The following is a 13,435-nucleotide window of genomic DNA, read 5'->3' on the forward strand; positions in this document are numbered from 1 at the left end:
CGGTTCGATTCCTGGTCAGGGCACATGCCTGGGTTGTGGGCTCGATCCCCAGTGGAGGACGTGCAGGAGGCAGCCGATCAATGATTCTCTCTCATCATTGATGTTTCTGTCTCTCTCCCTCTCTGAAATCAGTAAAAACATATTTTAGTCCTAGCCAGTTTTGCTCAGGGAATAGATCGTCACCTGTGAACCGAAGGGTCCCAGGTTCAATTCCGGTCAAGGTCACATACCTAGATTGCAGGCTCCTCCCTGGCCTACGCCCTGGTCAGGGCCCCTGCAGGAGGCAACCAATCCATGTGTTTCTCTCAACCCTGACCAGTTTGGATCAGTGGATAGAGAGTCGGCCTGCGGACTGAAGGGTCCGGATTTGATTCCAGCCAGGGGCATGTACCTTGGCTGCGGGCACATCCCCAGTAGGAGGTGTGCAGGAGGCAGCTGATGGATGTTCTCTCTCATCGATGTTTCTAACTCTCTATCCCTCTCCCTTCCTCTCTGTAAAAAATCAATAAAAATATATTTTTAAAAAAGTCACTGTTATGGATATATATGTACACCAATAATAAATACCTCATTTAGTATGTCAAAAAGAACTCTGGGTTTAAAAAGTAAGATTACGGCCCATCTAGGGTATATATAATATCTGTTGTATGCTGTTAGGCAAATTCTCTGAACTTCAAATTCTTTATCTGTAAAATGGTGACAATATTCTCTGCTTCACAGTATTGTTGTAAGGATTAAATGAGAATGTACAGGGAAGTGAACTGCATATTTTCAAATGCCATGTAAATGTGAGCTATAACTAGGATCAGCTAAACTGTTCTAGAGAACAAGAATAATGCCTTTGGATTTTGTTTGTTTATCCTCACCCAAGGGTATTTTTCCCATTGATTTTTAGCAGAGTGGAAGGGATGGAGAGAGACAGAGAGAGAAGAGAAACATCGATGTCAGAGACACATCAATTTGTTGCCTCCTGCATGCACCACAACCAGGGCGAATATGGAGCCTGCAACCAACATATGTGCCCTTGACTGGATCAACCCCAGGACCCTTCAGTCCGAGGGTCAATGTTCTAACCCTGAGCCAAACTGGCTAGGGATAGATGGATTGATTGATTGACTGGTTGATTATTTATTTATTTATTTATCCTCAGCACCTAGCACAGGGTTTGGCACACACTGGGAATCTAATCAAATCCTACAAAAAAATTTTTTTGCACTGACTGGGTAACTCAGTTTGTTAGAATGTCATCCTGATATGCTAAGGTTGCAGGTTCAATCTCCAGCCAGAGCATATATAAGAATCAACCAATGAATACATAAGTGGAATAAAAATCAATGTCTCTCTCCCTCCCTCCCCCTTCCCTTTTTTTTAAAAAATATATTTTATTGATTTTTTACAGAGAGGAAGGGAGAGGGATAGAGAGTTAGAAACATTGATGAGAGAGAAACATCGACCAGCTGCCTCCTGCACACCCCATACTGGGGATATGCACGCAACCTAGGTACATGCCCTTGACTGGAATCGAACCTGGGACCTTTCAGTCCGCAGGCCGACGCTCTATCCACTGAGCCAAACCGGTTAGGGCCCCCTTCCTTCTCTTAAAAAAAATCAATAAAATACATTTTTTAAAAATCCAAGTACTAGGTATCTTGCAATCCTAGTATGTTAATACCAATCCTCCAGGGGTATAAAAGAATCCAAATGTGATGAGAATTTTGGAAAAGATGCAAACCTTGTTCTAAGCCTCACAGTGGTTCTCAATCTGTGGGTCGCGAACAATGAAAATACATCCTGCATATCAGATATTTACATTACAATTCATAACAGTAGCAAAATTACAGTTATGAAGTAGCAACAAAAATAATTTTATGGTTGGGGGTCACCACAACATGAGGAACTATATTAAAGGGTCGCGGCATTAGGAAGGTTGAGAACCACTACCTAGAGCTTTGGAAATTGATTCTTTCAATTAACATCAAATGTTTTTCTCTCCAATGATAAAACACCCTCATCAAATTAATTAATTTCTTTAATTTCCGTAACAAGTCCCTAGTTATTAAAAATGAATACAATGACTTCGCCATAAAAACCTACTTCAAGCCAAAACCGGTTTGGCTCAGTGGATAGAGCGTCGGCCTGCGGACTGGAGGGGCCCAGGTTCGGTTCCGGTCAGGGGCATGTGCCTTGGGTGCGGGGACATCCCCAGTGGGGGTGTGCGGGAGGCAGCTGATCGATGTTTCTCTCTCATTGATGTTTCTAACTCTCTATCTCTCTCCCTTCCTCTCTGTAAAAAATCAATAAAATACATTAAAAAAAAATGATAAAAAAAAACCCTACTTCAAGACTCGTTGGAGAAAGGCAGATTCCAGGTGTGGGGCAGGAATCATGTAAGACAATCCTGCAACAGTTGTCAGGCCAGAAAGCAACAGAGCTATTAAAATATGTGAAACAGATCCAGAAGCTAATCTAAAAAAGTTTTTACTGACCAAAGATGGGCCAATCTGAGCATAAGAATAGTAACTCCAATGGACTGATTAAAACAAAGCTAATGTGTTTATCATGAGTTCACACTGATATGTAAAAATTTAAAGCCCTCACTGACCACCTCTGGAGAATGCCAGGGAAAAAGGAAATACAGGAGAAGCAGAGCATCAAGTAGTTAGAGAGAGCAAAAAACATCTTAAGCTGAGGGATAACTGACATACATTACATCAGTTTCAGGTGTACATAATAATTCACTATTTGCATACACTGTGAAACCAATTTCTTTTGTATAACAATGTTCCAACCACTAAACACAAGAGGAAAGACAGAATTAGGGCAGTGCCGTTTTGTAAACCCTAGAGAACTAATGGAACTAGACAATGATGTGGCTTGTGGCTACCATAGCAGACCACACAATTCCAGACTAAAAGAAATTTGACAGATTTATCAACTAATAATGTGTAGACCTTGCTTATTTAGATTCTTTTCCAAACAAACTTATGACAAATTTATGAGATTTATAAGATAATTAGAAATTTGATTCCTGATTTGATATATACAGATATTGTTTTTAGATATAATAATGATTGTGAAGGTTTACTAAAATATTCATGAAATGAAATGATGTCTGAATTTGCTTCAAAATAATCAAGAAGGGCAGAGGCGAAAATGAATATATCGGCTATGAAGCTGGTGATGGGATCAGGACGGTTCATTATACAATTTTTTCTACTTTAGTATAAGTTTGAAATGTTTCTTTTTTAAAAGAAATACTGCAAAAGAATATTTATTAGCACCCACAGATGTTTAGGACAGATGCACTAGAGTAAAAAAATGAGATTACCAAACAGTTTATACATTGTGATTCCATTTCTAGAGAAGAATTATTCTGTTTTTACATATGTAAGCAGAAAATATTTTGAAGGAAACCCAATAAAATGTTAATAGGTTATCCTGTGTGGTAGGATTACACTTGTTTCTTTTTATCGGCACCTTCTGATTTCTGTATCATTAATATGTATCATGTATGTAATACAATGAGTGAAAACAAATAGCAATACACCTGAGATATATGGTTGTGTGTTTTATCAGCTCCAAAGTGACATCTTGGGGATATGATTGCAAAGCTGGGCAGTGCAGACAGCCTCACAAAAGCCAGACACTGACCTGCTGATTGCCCAGTGTGTGTAGCTCCAGCGAGGTCAGCACGAAAGAAAGGAGTCCATAGACACACATGCATGCGGTGCTGGTGGTGCACTGTAATGGCAAGGGAGTCAGTGAATAATCTGAATAACTCAACTCTTTTCCAGATTCAGCATAATCCTATCACATGAATATAGTCCCTGTGAAAAAATGGGAAGGGAAACTGAGGCTTCATAATTTTCCTAATTTAGTCCCAAGATCAGGAAGACAAAGGAAGAGAAAGCAGGAACCAAAAATATTACAAGACCCCAGCCGGTATGGCTTAGTGGTTGAACACTGATTGACCCATAAACCAAGAGGTTGCTAGTTCCATTCCCGGTCAGGGCATATGCCTGGATTTCAGGCTCAATCCCCAGTACGGGGTGTGCAGGAGGCAGCCAACTGATGATTCTCTCATCGATGTGTCTATCTCTCTATCCCTCTCCCTTCCTCTTTCTAAAATCGATAAAAAACGTATTTCTAAAAAATATTATAAGAGCCGAAACCGGTTTGGCTCAGTGGATAGAGCGTCGGCCTGCGGACTGAAGGGTCCCTGGTTCGATTCCGGTCAAGGGCATGTACCTGGGTTGCGGGCACATCCCCAGTAGGGGATGTGCAAGAGGCAGCTGATCGATGTCTCTCTCTCATCGATGTTTCTAACTTTCTATCTCTCTCCCTTCCTCTCTGTAAAAAATCAATAAAATATATTAAAAAAAAAAAAGAATAACTCTCAAAAAAAAATATTATAAGAAAAAGATCAAAAGAGAATCATTTCAAAATGATCAAAGTTTCCATGGGGAAGAAAATCACATCTGGTCTACAAAAAGGATAGCTTGTATGTGCTAATGTGAACTCTGCAGCTGCCTGAACTGTCACCAAGATAAATCAAACAGTGCCAACAAGTGGGGCCCGTTGGCTGAGGTTTCATTTCAGCATGTCAAAACAAGCTGACTAAACAGTGCCATACAAATTAAGCCTCAACACAAGACTCAAGAGAATTTCTAGTTCATCCTGTTATAACTGAATGAGTAAGCACCCCAGAAAGATTTCTCCTGTCAATATGGCCAAAGCTATCGTCTAGGAGATAAACTATACTGGCACAAAGTCAGACATAGTGGGTTCAAACTATATCCGCCACTAAGTGGCAATCATTCCTGTGGGCAAATTTTATCTCCCTGAATGTCAATTTCCTAACGCAAAAAACCCCAGAATGCTAACAACCCATAGTGCAAAAAAGTGATACAAAGATGAAATAAGATAATGTACCAGAAAGTGATGAGCACAGTGTCTATAAAGGTCAGTTATAATAATATCATCATTATCTACATCACTACTACAATTATTATTACTATTATCATGATTCATTAATAAGCTTCCGCCCTGCTCTTTGCCCATTCTCAAGTTCAAATACCAATAGCCTGAGTCTCACATCATTTCCCCCACTAGACAGTGAGCGAAGTAGTCGGGTCAAGTACTGAAATACATTCAGCTGGATGGCTGTGCCACCTATCTTCCGGACAACACTGCTTGTCTCTTCTGGATTCAGGGTGTGGCGAAGGAGAGCCCAGGCCAAAAGCACTGGGGCATGATGTGGAATGTCCCCAAGGGTCAACATCAAACGGTCCATATCCTAATGAAAAAGGAAAACATCTGTGTCAATAAACAGAAGGAATCAGGACCCTTCCACAGGATCTTTCATTACGCATAATTAAAGTCTTCTGTTCATCCACAGAGGGCCCTCTCTCATTCTGCTATTTTACTCTTCCCAAACCCCCAGCCACCTCACTAACAGACCCCTCAAGTACTCTCCCCTTTACCCATACTTTTTTTTCCTTCTGATTTTTAGCAGTCCTAACCTAAGATTATAAAATACGTGCTCAAATAGAGACTCTCCAAATTTCCCGATCCTTCTTGAACTTTCTCTGCTTTCTCCTCATTTTCTATCTTTCTAACCATCCCATCTCAGAAGTTCTTCCCCTTTCCTCTTCTTGCACAGGCTCCATATATACCAGTGATGGCAAACCTATGACACGCGTGTCAGAGGTGACACGCAAACTCATTTTTTTGGTTGATTTTTCTTTGTTAAATGGCATTTAAGTATATAAAATAAATATCAAAAATGTAAATCTTTGTTTTACTATGGTTGCAAATATCAAAAAATTTCAATATGTGACACGGCACCAGAGTTAAGTTAGGGTTTTTCAAAATGCTGACACGCCGAGCTCAAAAGGTTCGCCATCGCCGAAACCGGTTTGGCTCAGTGGATGGAGCGTCAGCCTGCGGACTGAGAGGTCCCGGGTTCGATTCCGGTCAAGGGCATGTACCTGGGTTGCGGGCACATCCCCGGTGGTGGATGTGCAGGAGGCAGCTGATCGATGTTTCTCTCTCATCGATGTTTCTAACTCCCTCTATCTCTCTCCCTTCCTCTCTGTGAAAAATCAATAAAATATATTTAAAAAAAAAAAAAGGTTCGCCATCACTAATATATACAGACCACCTCCCAAAGGTTCTATCCTTGGGCGTCTTTTGTCCTTATATCCTCTCCCTGAGTGACTCTACTCACCCTCACAGATTCTACTATCACCTCTGTGCAGACAATTGACAAATCCAATCAACTTAACAATGCAGAACCTCAAATTCCACAGTAAGAAAAATTTTATATAAGAGTATAGTTGAGTGGTCAAAAACATACTACTATAAAAGGTCTGAACAAAGGCCAGAGGCTGCTCAAAGTTACCTGGCAAATAAGCCCATCCTGGGCAAACTGGTGCAGCTCTCTTCTGTCATCCAAAGCACACTTGAGCAAGGACTCAATATCCATGCCTTCCACCAGGATAAGGGCACTGAAGTAGCTAGAAAGGAAAACAGTATCATGGTGTCAGGAATGCTACTCTAACCTCATTGGAAAATAGGTGAAATCTTAAGACTCTTCAATATCAAAGAAATTATGATTGAGTTATGTTACATTCTTCCTCACACTAAATCTTATAAATCCAGTATGGATTTTATACTTCCAACATATCCCAATTTGACCAGCCACATTTTAAATGCTCAACAGTCATACATGGCTTATGCCTACCAAAGCATAAATCAAGTCCTGGAGGTTTCTACAGCCACCAATTACATCTGACCTTGATAAACTCCCTGACTGCTCAAGTGTGTATCTTTGTCCACAGAGGGAACAGGCCTCTAAATGTAAATATATCCATTGCCATAAAATTCAAAGTCCATAAACGGATCTCAAAGAGGCAGGAAACAAATCTGCCTTATTTTTCATGGTCTCACCGTTTGCACAATGTCTGGCCTGCAATAGGTGCTCAACAAATATTTTGTTGAATGGATGAACCTCTTCGATGAAGACAGTAAGTAAACTAATAGAATGCCATACTTCCTTTGAGAGACCATGTCCTCTCAATCCCAGTCTTTACTCCCTATATGACCTGGAACATGGTAGCACCCATCTATTTCCCCACCCATTAAGTGAAAGGTACTCCTCTCCTCGCCCATTCACAGAATCACTATAATATCAATGTAACACTGTACAAGTTCTATGACCTCCATTAATTCAGACTTACCCAATCCGATCCACAAAAGGATCCATGGTCTCATCCACCAGGTGCCTGTTGGTCTGCCTACTACCAAATCCTTGCTCTTTAAACAGCTTGGTTAATACCAATAGGTCACTAGGTGCCATCTCAAAGTATGCATAATAAAGGAAGATAATTTCTAGCAGCATGGACTGTTCCCGAAGGCACTGGACAAACCAGCGAGACACCTGACGCTCAGTCTGCACAACCAATGAAGAAAAAAATGGGAGAGAAATAAAGTCAGATTTACAAACATATTTAAATTTGCAAAGTCATTTTTACTGGGTAATACATGTATAGTAGTCCCCCTTACCCGTGGGGGAAACGTTCCAAGACCCTCAGTGGATGCCTGAAACCATGGATGGTATTGAACCCTATATATACTATGTTTTTTCCTTGAGAAATTTATGCTTTTGTTGTTATTGTAAATGGGCCCTTTTCTTCTATTAAATATTTAAAATATCTATTGTGTTTTGAATTGTTTTAATAAACACATATCACTGTCAAAACGAAAGATTATAACAATAACATTAGTAATCTATAAATGCAGATTGGCTTTAGATCTAGGATAAAATAATCAAGACTAGTGTCACACACTAAATAATGATAATAAAGAAGACAAATCTTAAGTTTAGAGTTCCATTAATCATTAAGAGAATATTTTAGGTAAGAGAGAAAGTAAATGTTTTATCCATATGACATATTTAAATTTTTCTGAAGATTGATACCTTACGTTTTAAGTTAACAAATGAATAAATAATTTAACTTGGAGCTCTATGATTCTCCTAAGAGTTATTAGAGGGTCCAATAAACACATACCATGAGGCTTCCATGTGTCTCCCACGTTGGTGCTTCAGTTCTATAAAGCTCTTCAAACTGCTGTCTGTATTTTGTAACTAGCTCCTTCTCCAATTTATCAACACAGTCTGCATATTCAACCTTTTAAAAAAAATCCAAAACAGGGTAACTTATAGCTAAAGTAAAAGTTAAATATTCAAATAAGTATGAGTGTGAATAATATAAAATTATTTAAAAGAGTTGAATTTTACAGGGTAAAGAGAACCAAGAAGACAAAATGGGCTTACCCTATAGGGATGTCTTTCATCTTGGAAATAAGTGAGAAGGTGTAAGACACAACGAAGAATACACATTCTTTCTTCATAATAATAATCTGCAATCTGAGAAAAATATTCAAAATCAGTTACTCACAATTGCACGGGATACTCAATTGTAAATTTACTGATAAAGAGATCACTTAAAGATGTGCATTGAAAAGTTCAATTTATAATCAATCACAGCCCTGGCCAGTGTGGCTCAGTTAGTTGAATGTCATTCCATGCACCAAGAGGTCGCCAGTTCGATTCCTGGTCAGGATACATGGCCAGGTTGCAGACTCAATCCCCAAGTAGGGGGCATACAGGAGGCAGCCAATCAATCTTTCTTTCTCGTTGATTTTTCTCCCTCTTTCTCTCCCTCTCCTTTACTCTTTCTCTCTAAAATCAATAAAAACATATTTTTTAAAAAATAAAATAAAACCAATCACAGAAATGGAAACAGTATTAGGCCAAAAAGAAAGCAAAAGACCTTCATGAATGGGATACAGGTAAAGTCATGCAAGATAAAAGCAATTAATATAAACAAATTTTTCTAGCAGTTAGAGCACTCAAGTAATACACAATACTATAAACTGACAGCCAAATATATGAAAGCAAATATAAAAACACCACTGATGTATGTCCCAATTCCTTATAACTAACGTACTTAGTTCTCACTAAATACCAAATAGGAAACTACTTCAGAAATCATGATAAAATTCCATTTTAAAATCAGATCCTGGCTGAGGCCAGTTTGGCTCAGTGGATGGAGTGTCGGCCTGCGGACTGAGGGGTCCCGGGTTCGATTCCGGTCGGGGGCATGTGCCTGGGTTGCGGGCACTTCCCCAGTGGGGGATGTGCAGGAGGCAGCTGATCGATGTTTCTCTCTCATCGATGTTTCTGGCTCTCTGTCTCTCTCCCTTCCTCTCTGTAAAAAATCAATAAAAAATATATTTTTTTTAAAAATCAGATCCTGGGTGAGAAGGTTGCTTTGGGAGGAAGCGGGAGTTAAAGAAATACAAATTAATCCTGTTGCATTTAGATCTAGACAAAAAATATCCATTAACCAGTTCTCACCCCAATGACTGAAGAATCTCCTTTGGAAAAAGAGCTCGGCTGGTTCCAGTAGATTAAAAACCTCTTGTTTCACAAAACAAGTAATAAGCTTCCTCATTAGGACCTCAATGCTTACCCAACAAGAGTTAAAAGTCAGGAATGCTCAGGAAAACAAGATCAAGGAACTGGTACCTAATTTTACATAGAAGAACGGAAATGGTGACTGCTACTGACCTTCAGGATTAAGGCCTGGCTCTGCCTCTCATCTTGCAGTACCACCTGAAGGAAAAAAGAAAAGCCAGGAAGCCACCTTATTAGCAATACTAAATTCACCAAAAAAAAAAGTAAACATGTTCACCTCACCCTTCAATATTATAATTGCCCATTCATTTCTGCATTTTACCCAACTATATATTCAAGTCTGTGCTCAAATCCCTGCCCCCCTCCTCTGGCTTTAGTTTCCTCATATATATAACTAGAGGCCCGGTGCACAAATTCGTGCACAGGCGGATTCTAGCCCACCCCCATTGGGACTGTTCGGGCAGGCCAGCTGAGGGGAGAGGCCATGGAAGGTTGGCCGGCTGGCCTCACCCCCTGGTCAAACTCTGGGTGGAGGGGACAATTTGCATATTAGCTTTTTATTATATAGGATGAGAAACCGGACAGTCTAAATGGTGTTCTAGGTCCATTTCAGCTCTGATATCCTGAGACCCTGATGAACATGTCAGTATTTGACCTCTCTCCACCTTCAAGTCTGAACACCGACCTCAGCTTAAGCATCTGTCTTTTTGGGCCTTTAAACAGTCTTTCCTGAAAGTGGCTTTATTTGATTACCTAACTCTGTTGCAAAGAACTGGTACCAAAACCTTAAATTATCTAAAACTAACAAGGAAAAGGATAAAGGCAAGAGAATGGAGCTGAACATCACCACAAACCTTTAGTAAGTCCCGAGTACCTCTGTAATCCTCTTGAAGGTAACACTGGAGTAACTGCACACTCTGTTCTTCGTCAAGACCCTGAAACACAGAGGTCATAAGTGGGGAACAGTCACCTCAGCTCAAAAATCATGTATCAGATGCAAAGCATTCTAAAGATTTGTCCTCTGGAACGAATACAGAACTTGAATGAACAAAAATCCTTTTAAAGATTTCATACAACATAACAATTTTAACTGAAATAGGAGAAAAAAGGAGCAAGTCACAGGCACGTAATTTATGTGACAAATGTACATGCCAGAAACAACTGCGCTCATTCATCAAGCACATTAATACAGCAGCAGACATTCTCTGGGTTTCTAAAATTAAAAGGAAACAGCTACATATTTAAATACAGTCTAGTCCAGTGGTCGGCAAACTCATTAGTCAACAGAGCCAAATATCAACAGTACAACAATTGAAACTTCTTTTGAGAGCTAAATTTTTTAAACTTAAACTATATAGGTAGGTACATTGTTATTAACTTAATTAGGGTACTCCTACGGCTTAGGAAGAGCCACACTCAAGGGGCCAAAGAGCCGCATGTGGCTCGCGAGCCGCAGTTTGCCGACCACGGGTCTAGTCAATTTAAAGAACATCACGTGTATGCTGAAGAAAACACTATGATATATAGTATATGGGCCAGGCAACTGGATTTGTGGCTCAATGTCAGAAGAGATGCAATCTAAATATTTTTAAAACACAGTATTCAATTTAATCTCCAAAACTGAAGTACACTGAATTTCCACTAATAATCACTAACAATAAAACCATGCACATCCATACTCCAGGTAATAAATTGAGCCAATGCTAACTTTTACTCACCAAAAACTTGCTGATTCGTAAACCCAGTTCCTTCAGTGGTGAAGGTACATCTTTTTTAGCTTTCACTTTTTCAGCTGAATTTGGACTATGAAAAGAACAATGAATCATTTCCTCATTCTCAGTAACCCTCTGGGAGTTAAAATAAAAATACTTCAAGATATTTTTACTACAGACCTATTTTTGCCCTTTAAGTGACTACAAAATACACACACACACAAGTTCATAGCTACAGACTTTATAACACAGAACTATTTATGCCTAGGTAATAAATATAGTTTAGGTCTGTTACAAATGATAGCTATAACAATATTATTTATAAACGAGAGTTACATTAATTATTTTTTATCCTTACAACTACTCTGAAAGGTAAATATTACTATCCCCATTTTACAAATGGAATTACCAACACTCAGAAAACAACTTACCAAAAATCCCACAGCTAATAAAAAGTTGAGGTGAAATTTAAGATCAGGTGTTAGTATATATACATATATTACCTAGCTCTGTCCACTGAGAAGGCCTAGAAGCTATGACACCCCACCCCATGCCCATTGCAGCAGCAAGCACACCCAGCATCCAGATCTTGGTTTCCAATACCATTCTCTAATAAAAGGTGCCAGGAAGGAATCCTTGGTGAAATGGTTGATCTAGAGCTGGGGTGGAGAAAATACTAGGTGAACCTGGAGCGTCTTGTAATGCCGGAAAGCAAAGAAAATACTCAGGAAACAAAAGGAGGGCACAGCCCTGACCGGTTTGGCTCAGTGGACAGAGCGTCGGCCTGCGGACTGAAGGGTCTCAGGTTCGATTTCGGACAAGGGCATGTAACTTGGTTGCAGGCACATCCCCAGTAGGGAGTGTGCAGGGGGCAGCTGATCGGTGTTTCTCTCTCATCAATGATTCTAACTCTCTATCCCTCTCCCCTCCTCTCTGTAAAAAAATCAATAAAATATATTTTTTTAAAGAAGGAGGGCACATGTCAAAAGGTCACAGAAGCCAACCTACAAAAACTTCCATTGGCTAAAGCTGGAACAGGTATAATCAAGTATAAACTAAATATACACAAGTTCCTAGTGATATAAATGAATAAACAGACAGACAAATAAGTAAATAGGGGGAAAAGTCCAAATAATATACATAGGTACTACTCCCTGTAGAAGGTGAAGTTTAATTCCACTATACCCCTACCTTGAGAGTGGCTATATTTAGTGACTCGCTTCCAAAAAATAGAGGACGGAGAGAGAAAAAAGTGACTTTACAGAGGAGAAACTTGGCAAATGCTACCTTTGCCAAGGGAGCAAAGTTAACATCACCAGTGATTTCATATGGATAACTCTTTCAAGAGTTATCCTCTATTATGATGTGGTAAGAATGGTACTTTACCCTTCTGAATTCTTCTCCAAAACCCACAACCCAATCTAATAATAGGAAAAACGTCAAACAAATCCAAATTGAGGGCATTTTATAAAATATTTGATCAGTTCTCCTCAAAACTATTCAGGTCATGAAAATCAAAAAAAAGACTGAGATACCGTCAAACTAAGAGCTTAGAAGACATGACAGCTGAATGAAATGTGGTACCCTGCATTGAACCTACAACAGAAAGAAGACATTAAAGAAAAAATCTGGGGGTATTAAATTCAAATGAAGCCAACCGTTAAAAAAAAATTCTGTTAAACTTCAACTCCCATGCTACCAGAAAGGGAACTTTTGTCTTTAAAAAAAAGAAACTAATGCCCTAAATGTCTAGTCTGTGAACTAAAGCATGTTGTTGTTGGATTTTTATAGAGACTCTCACATTTCACAGAAAATCCACAACACAAAGGCTAGTATAAAGTTAAACAATAAGTTCTGAAAGAGGCAACACAGAATGATGGTTAAGAACACAGACACTGGAGTAAGACTGCCAGGTTTGAATCCTGGTTCTACCACTTACTAGCTGTGTGACCTTGGGCAAGTTACTTAACCTCTTTGTGCCTCAGTTTCCCCATCTGTAAAATAGAAACAATAATTTCTACCTCACAGATCAGGACTAAATTATTTAGGACATATAATGTCCTTAGATTAATGTGTGGCACACAGCAAGTGCTCAGTACATGTTAGCTATTACTGATAGTGCTATGACTACAGCTATTAAATGTGAGAAGATGAATGGTAAAAATAACAGAGATTCAAGGAGGCCTAGAAATGCCTTAGGAGTTTGGTCTTTATCCTGAGACCAATGGGGAATCATTGA

General features: G+C 39.3%; 1 protein-coding gene across 1 annotated transcript in view; it reads right to left on the bottom strand.

The window, feature by feature from the left end:
• Window positions 1-13,435, bottom strand: part of NUP188 (nucleoporin 188kDa) — a 42,659-nt gene that overhangs the window by 22,115 nt on the left and 7,109 nt on the right. The window contains exons 4-12 of the mRNA XM_015567126.1: window positions 11,203-11,287; window positions 10,339-10,419; window positions 9,638-9,682; window positions 8,339-8,431; window positions 8,073-8,192; window positions 7,242-7,453; window positions 6,404-6,518; window positions 5,096-5,296; window positions 3,652-3,741 (exon numbers count right to left, since the gene is read on the bottom strand). Of these exons, the coding sequence (XP_015422612.1) occupies window positions 3,652-3,741; window positions 5,096-5,296; window positions 6,404-6,518; window positions 7,242-7,453; window positions 8,073-8,192; window positions 8,339-8,431; window positions 9,638-9,682; window positions 10,339-10,419; window positions 11,203-11,287 (1,042 nt within the window). The remainder of the gene's footprint in view (window positions 1-3,651; window positions 3,742-5,095; window positions 5,297-6,403; window positions 6,519-7,241; window positions 7,454-8,072; window positions 8,193-8,338; window positions 8,432-9,637; window positions 9,683-10,338; window positions 10,420-11,202; window positions 11,288-13,435) is intronic.

The sequence above is a fragment of the Myotis davidii genome, unplaced genomic scaffold, assembly GCF_000327345.1.
Source record: "Myotis davidii unplaced genomic scaffold, ASM32734v1 scaffold142, whole genome shotgun sequence".
Taxonomy (NCBI): Eukaryota; Metazoa; Chordata; class Mammalia; order Chiroptera; family Vespertilionidae; genus Myotis; species Myotis davidii.